Source organism: Limulus polyphemus, unplaced genomic scaffold (genome assembly GCF_000517525.1).
Source record: "Limulus polyphemus unplaced genomic scaffold, Limulus_polyphemus-2.1.2 Scaffold176, whole genome shotgun sequence".
Lineage (NCBI taxonomy): Eukaryota > Metazoa > Arthropoda > Merostomata > Xiphosura > Limulidae > Limulus > Limulus polyphemus.
Window position 1 is genome coordinate 173,482 of NW_013665786.1, and position 7,116 is coordinate 180,597.

At 33.4% G+C, this 7,116-nt stretch overlaps 1 protein-coding gene across 1 annotated transcript in view; it reads left to right on the forward strand.

The window, feature by feature from the left end:
* Positions 1–7,116, forward strand: part of LOC106478050 (transcription factor RFX4-like) — a 47,970-nt gene that overhangs the window by 19,004 nt on the left and 21,850 nt on the right. The window contains exons 8-9 of the mRNA XM_022381575.1: positions 1,677–1,754; positions 6,319–6,482. Coding sequence (XP_022237283.1) covers positions 1,677–1,754; positions 6,319–6,482 — 242 coding nt within the window. The remainder of the gene's footprint in view (positions 1–1,676; positions 1,755–6,318; positions 6,483–7,116) is intronic.

Genomic DNA, 7,116 nt, shown 5'->3' on the forward strand with positions numbered 1-7,116 from the left:
CAATTCATTTCGAACTCCTCAATCCACAGTGAACTGTCAATGCAGAGATCTATAGTCAGCAAATGGAACGTTTAAATCAAGCCCTTCATCAGAAACGCCCCTCACTCGTCAATCGGAACGGTGTTCTTCTTCTCCACGACAATGCACGTCCACATGTCGCACATTAGACGCAACACAAGACTATGGAGTTGGGTTGGGAAGTTCTCCCCCACCCACCATGTTATCCAGATATGGCACCATCAGATTATCATCTTCTTCGTTCGCTGCAACACCATCTTAATGTGAAAACGTGTGCAAATGTGGAAGGTGTTAAAGAGAATATCGACATGTTTTTTACTTCAAAGCCAAGTGATTTCTTTAATCAGGGTATTAACAACCTGATTGTAAGATGGAAAAGCATCATCGATAACAATAGAGACTATTTCATTTAATAAATTATTTAATATATATATAATAATATATATATATAAGTTATTCGGGATTTTTCATCTAAAGAAAGCGACATTAATTTCTTGACGACCTAATATAAGAGTCAAACTTGTTGAAATACTTTATGTTATAGTTTAGAAAAGAAAACATTTGATTAAAATTTCTTGTCGTAAAAATAAAATAAAAATAAATATATATAGTTTTATTTTTATACTTTCATATTTCTTATTGCATGCGTTATTTAACATAATCATTAACCGATTCCACTATTAAGAAATATACTAATGCTAGTCTAAACACAGTTTTGTTTTCCAACTACCCTTAATCGAAGTAATTTGACCTTCAAATGACCGACTTGTTTTTATGTCAGTCACTACCGGTACTTGGATCTATATATTGCATTATAGTGTTATTACTGTTTCAGCGCAAAGCTACACAAAAGGTTATCTGCGCGCTATCCACCCCGGAGAATCGAACCCCTGATTTTAATCATTGTAGGTCTGTAAACTTACCACTGACCCACCGGCAGATGCATTATAGCGTTTTTGTTGTTATAGCACAAAGCTTCACGATGGGCTATTTGCACTCTGTTCATCGAGGGGAATCGAATTACAGATTTTTGGCATTATAAATCCATAAACTCGCCACTAAACCAACTCGTATACTGATCCAGTTGAATAGTAGGATTTGATCTTCACTACTATAATGCACCTACAGCCCTATAAATTTCATAAATATAACATATTAAAGTAATTTTGCATCGCACGAACACAATGACTGCACAATTGTTCTTATATAGTGTGATTGTAATTAAGCACAAAACTACACAATTGGCCATCTGTGCTCTGCCCACCACGGGTATCGAAACCCGGATTCTAGCGTTGTAAGTCCGCAGACACACCGCTGTGCCACTGGGGGACTTTTTTATTGTGAATCGTGTACATATTTTGGGTCTAAACTACACCACAACATCAAGAAAATGATTCATGGTTACAATGGTTAGTTTAGCTTTATCTGATCCTGAAACTTTACAAACGAATTTTGATTAGGTTAAGATTTTGTTAATTTTGAAATACTGGTAAAACCGTTAAATAAGCTTAAGTTCAACAACTCTAGTATGCCTGAACAGTTTATATCAAATTAGCTGCAATGATTGCTTATAAACTCAAAGTGATTTGTGAGTCTGCTCCCGGTAAGACACGCTTGCTTAACTAATGTACGGAATCTAATCTCTTTTTTTTTTTCAGATTACAACGTTTCAAATGATGTATCGAACTCACTGTCAGCGCGTCCTCGATACGATCGTAAGAGCAAGTTTTAGCGACGTACGTTTTTCATATTGTACTTCGTATGTTGATATATGTATTTGTTTTACTACTGCATGAGTCTTCAGACGACTTTGACTTCCAATTGTAAGAATGCTTAACTTGTCAATAAGGATTATAATACTTGTGTTGCATTAACATAAGCTTGTACTGTGAGCCCCTAATAATAATCCTAAAAGGGAATCCTGGTTATAGAAAGTAGAGAAAACAAATATTAAAAGATTATGGATCATTTTATTTATTTTTGCGATGAATGATTTCTATGTTTACCCAAACATTGGACAACGCTGAGAAGTTTGTGTAAAAGTGAATTTCTCAACAATTGTTTTTTGTGTTATTTAGCTTAAAAGTTGTAGAAGCTTATTGGTACCAATTTGTTGTAAACTGTTGTCACGGTTTTAGAGGTATTAGCATGAGGTTGGTTTTAAACTGTTGCCACATTTCTGGGCGTGTTAGCATCAGGTTGTTTTTAATTCTTGCCACAGTTTTGGGCCTGTTAGCATCAGTTTTTTTAAACTCTTGACACAGTTTTGGGCTCGTTAGCATCAGGTGTTTTTTTAACTCTTGTCACAGATCTAGAGTTCTTAGTGTTATGTTTTGGCTTTAAAAAATTCAATAGAAAGAAATCAGATGTGTGACTCAATTATAAAAAAGTTTTTGCTCAAAAGCAGTTTACGATGTCAACCCTATGTTCCATACATATGTAAAACGTTTGCTGTCCGCCATCTTGCTAGATTGCTAGTAATGGGAAACCAAGTAAGCAACATGATTGTGAAACACCAGTATTTACCTGTCGGCACCTTGTAACGATACTACCAAGTGTCAATGATTTCATTTGCGTAATATTAAAGTGAGAAAACCACTTTTATTTTACCGCCTCATCTCGTACAAATTATATTTTATCGATTGAAGGAAAGTGGACAAAGTTATTAAAAGGTGTGCAAAAATAATAACTATCAACTCCATCTTCCCAGGAAATTTTATAACTTTTAACAATAGAAAATAACATGAAATATTTCTAACGAGTTTGACCACAGTGTAACGATAAATAAGTAAACACAGCTTCATTGTGATACCTTAGAAAGCAAAATATTGTTCATCCGAAAGAAGCATAAAATGAATTTATTATACGAGAAATGCAAAGAAATTATCAAGACTCTTTGTCCTTCAGTGTTATTTTGTGCAGCTCAAGTCTTTAGAATCATCAAATTTATCAAGAAATCTACCGTGAATGGCTCTCTTCGGGAGCCGTGAACATTTATTGCTAAAATCTTTAACTGACACACAATCATATATAGATAAGCAATCTTTATACAGCCTGAATTAGCAGTACATTAGTTTAGGTTTAACCCTAAAAGCTAGAACTATTAAAACTATATGCAAAATTCAACGGCAATGCGTAACGCTTAGAAATAAGACAGCTTAGACTAGCCTAATCTTTCCACGTTTAACCATTGGTTATTATAAGGAGTTCATATTGCTCTATCCGCTTGCTTCACGGGAAGTTACTGGCTGCCTGTAAAACCTCGTCTCCTAGTAACAGTAAAAGCTACTAATTATATTCAATGCCGTAACAAACTCAAGAGTAATAGATAATTATGTACGTGTTATTAAAGTGAAACATGGATGAATTCAAAGATGAACTGTCACGAATACACATCGTTCTAACTTAGCTTCAGTTTTTGAGATTCAAATATCTGGTAATGCTCTGTAGGTTACAGGTTAATAATACTTTCGTATTTTTAGGATCATAGAGTTGAATTTACAATTGATATGTACGTTCAAACATATCAAATAAAGTCAGAACACGTGTCACCTGATGTCAACAGAACGTTCGTATTTACAGCGGCTACCAAAGTATAAAACGCAGCATCGCTAATAGTGGATGAGTTTATTATTGAATTATCTAGTGTTTTCGTTTGATTCTCTGACGAAGTTTAGAGCGGCATGGCGAGAGGTTTGTTTCTTTTCTTGTTAAGCACAGAGCTATACAACGGGCTATCTGTGCTGTGTCCATTGCGGGTATCGAAACCTAGTTTTAGCGTTGTAAACCTTCAGACTAGCCGCTGATTCACTGGGGGGGCATGGCAAGAGGGTTTGGGCAGTATTTTTGGCGAGCAAAGCTGTATGTAAAAGATGCTGTAGTAAGCTTTCTTATGAAAAAAAAAATCTTCCAAATAATATCTATGACGCATGTTGCAACCAGTTGTGGAGTAGAAGCACGTCTTCCCGGGTGCATTTCATACTTTTCATGTAAAAATATTTTACTGAATAAAAAGTAAAGCCAATTTTGAAATGTCATGAAGGCGCTACGTAGAAACAGAAGTGCGGTTGGTGTAGTTTTTCTTACCTTACAACTGGTATGTTCCAGAAAACCTTGCAATAATAAACAGCCACATATTTTATCTGAAATGGCTATTTGATTTATTCATTTTGTTTGTTTGTTCTTGTTTAAGCACAAAGCCTCATAATAGGCTGTCTGCGCTGTGCTCACAGCAGGAATCGAACCTTAAATTTTAGTGCTATAAGCCTTCAAGCGTACTGCTGAGCCACCGAGAAGGAGCTGGCTACTTTATTAAAACTACGATTTAAAATTAAAATATTTACACCTGCACAAAGCTTGGGTGACTATCAGTGGTCTAATTTGAAAGAACACTTATACCTCAAAGTGTAGAATTTCTAAATTAATGTGAATTGTTTGCTTATTTGTTATTGAGAACAAAGCCACATAATGGGATGCCTGTGGTGTATCCACTGCTGGTATGAAAGCCCGATCTTTAATCTTATAAGCCCTCAGATTTACTGCTGTGCCACTGGGGGATATAATAATAATATAAAAATAACAGCTCTAATATTCTTGCAAGGAGTCGTTTTCCTGTATCATGATTGAGAAAAGAATTTTGAATTTACCGATAGGCCAATTTACTTAAAACTTACGTCTTCTAGAGTTCTGATTGCTATTTAAAACAACGTTCCCGTTTCATAAATTGATCTATATAAAGGTAACCTATTCAACCTCGGCAGAAATGAAAGTCTTACTATTCATAATTGTTTTTTTATAGTTGTCATTATTTACTGTTCAATATTATTTCTCCACTTCCTTTTGTCTTCATGAATTACCCGCCTCAAGTTAATTTATATCATAATATTGGTACTGTTTTTTTTTAAGTTTCATCATTTTATAAAACAAAGAGAGAGAGGGGATTTTTTTTTCTGGACATAATGATAGTCCTAAAAAGGATATGAAGCTAAACCCGAAATGTCGTTAAACAACCAGATGAAGATACTAATGTTTTAAGGAAGGAACAAGGTATCGACGATATCTCGTTGTTTTCAGAATGTTAAACAAACTGTTTAAACAAATTTGTTTGTATGGTTATTATTTAAATAGTGTTCATTGAAACAATTTCAATGACTAATTCTCGATATTTGAAATCGTTATATGTTGTTTTTATAAATCCTCAGTCTGTTTGTTTGTAATTAAGCACAAAGCTACACAATGGGCTATCTGTGCTCTGCCCACCACGGGTATCGAAACCCGGATTCTAGCGTTGTAAGTCCGCATACATACCGCTGTGCCACTGGGGGGGGGGGCATAAATCGTCAATTTTCACTGGCTTTAAATTGACTTATTTCTTTTCACTTGAATAGCAAATAATATTTCAGAACAAAACATAAATAATTATGAATATAAATTTTCTCGTTAATATGCAACGAACTGCATAAGACGTTAAATTGCAAGTCATTGAGCGAAATATGAATTATAATAATATTCTTTACTGAGTAATAGAGCATATTAATGTAAGGATTAATAAATAAGTACATTCACTGAAAAATTGTATCAATGCTACCTGGATGAGGAGTATGATGAATTTGAAGTGTTGTTGATAATTACAATATATTGCGTATATGTTTTGGCTTTTAGTTACACATTTCCTGTATAATTTACTGAATGCACAACAAGCTACCAAACTGAGAATTATAAAACACAAAATAACATTAAAATATTAAGTAAAATACAACATAATTTAACGTTTATTGGCACAATAATCGTTTAGTACTGTTCTGTTTAGTTTTTGATAGGTCTAAAAAACACAAAAAAACGTAAATGCTAACATCACAGACTTCGTGACAACTTAATTTTAATCTTCCTTCGTTATAATACTAATTGAGTGATCAACAAATTTTCAGGCTTATTCCCAGCGTTTCTCAATTTAAATGTTTATCAGAGTAATGTTTTGTTGCAGATAAGCGAAAATTACACAGTAGAATATCTGTGATGTGCTAACTACTGGTATTGAAATTCAGTTAATATCGTTATAAGCCGTCAGACTTACTACTGAGTCATTGGTAAGCACCAGTTTAAGAAAGGGCAAGATTTTTTCCTTATATTTTTATGATATTCTAGGCCACATCTGTACAAATCCATGAATTTTTTCCAAATATTTTTATATGTATATATATATAAGTTAAAGCATACTTACCCTCCATATATATCGTAACATAGCCGAAAATCTTCTGAATAATGTCTGCAATTTAAAACAATATACTTTTTTATTTGTAGATCCAGAATTTTCTGATGCATTTTTGGCAGGGAATACCGCCCCATCTAACGTCAGTTCTAGGAAGCAACACTCTGGTGAATTTGGTTGGTATTTGTGACTCCATACTCTATCGAACGATTTGCAAAGTTCTGCTTCCGTCTGTTCTCCAGACTTTGTCGGACAGGTAGAGTATGAACAGTTACTGTAAAATTATTTCTTATTATAATACAACAGCAATTTCGCCTTTTAATATTTTCTAGAGTTACTGTAGTAACATTACTACATATACTTGGTATTGCAATAAGAATTATTGTTTGTACAGTTAAAAATACTGTATTATCAACTTGCGATTTAGTGCTTGTTAACTAATAATTATTGTTTGTACAGTTAAAGATACTGTATTATTAATTTGCGATTTAGTGCTTGTTACCCAAAATTATTGTTTGTACAGTTAAAGATACTGTATTATTAACTTGCGATTTAGTGCTTGTCAACTAAAAATTATTGTTTGCACAGTTAAAAATACTGTATTATCAACTTGCGATTTAGTGCTTGTTAACTAATAATTATTGTTTGTACAGTTAAAGATACCGTATTATTAACTTGCGATTTAGTGCTTGTTAACCAAAATTATTGTTTGTACAGTTAAAGATACTGTATTATTAACTTGCGATTTAGTGCTTGTTTACTAAGAATTATTGTTTGTACAGTTAAAAATACTGTATTATTAACTTGCGATTTAGTGCTTATTAACCAAGAATTATTGTTTGTACAGTTAAAAATACTGTATTATTAACTTGCGATTTAGTGCTTATTAA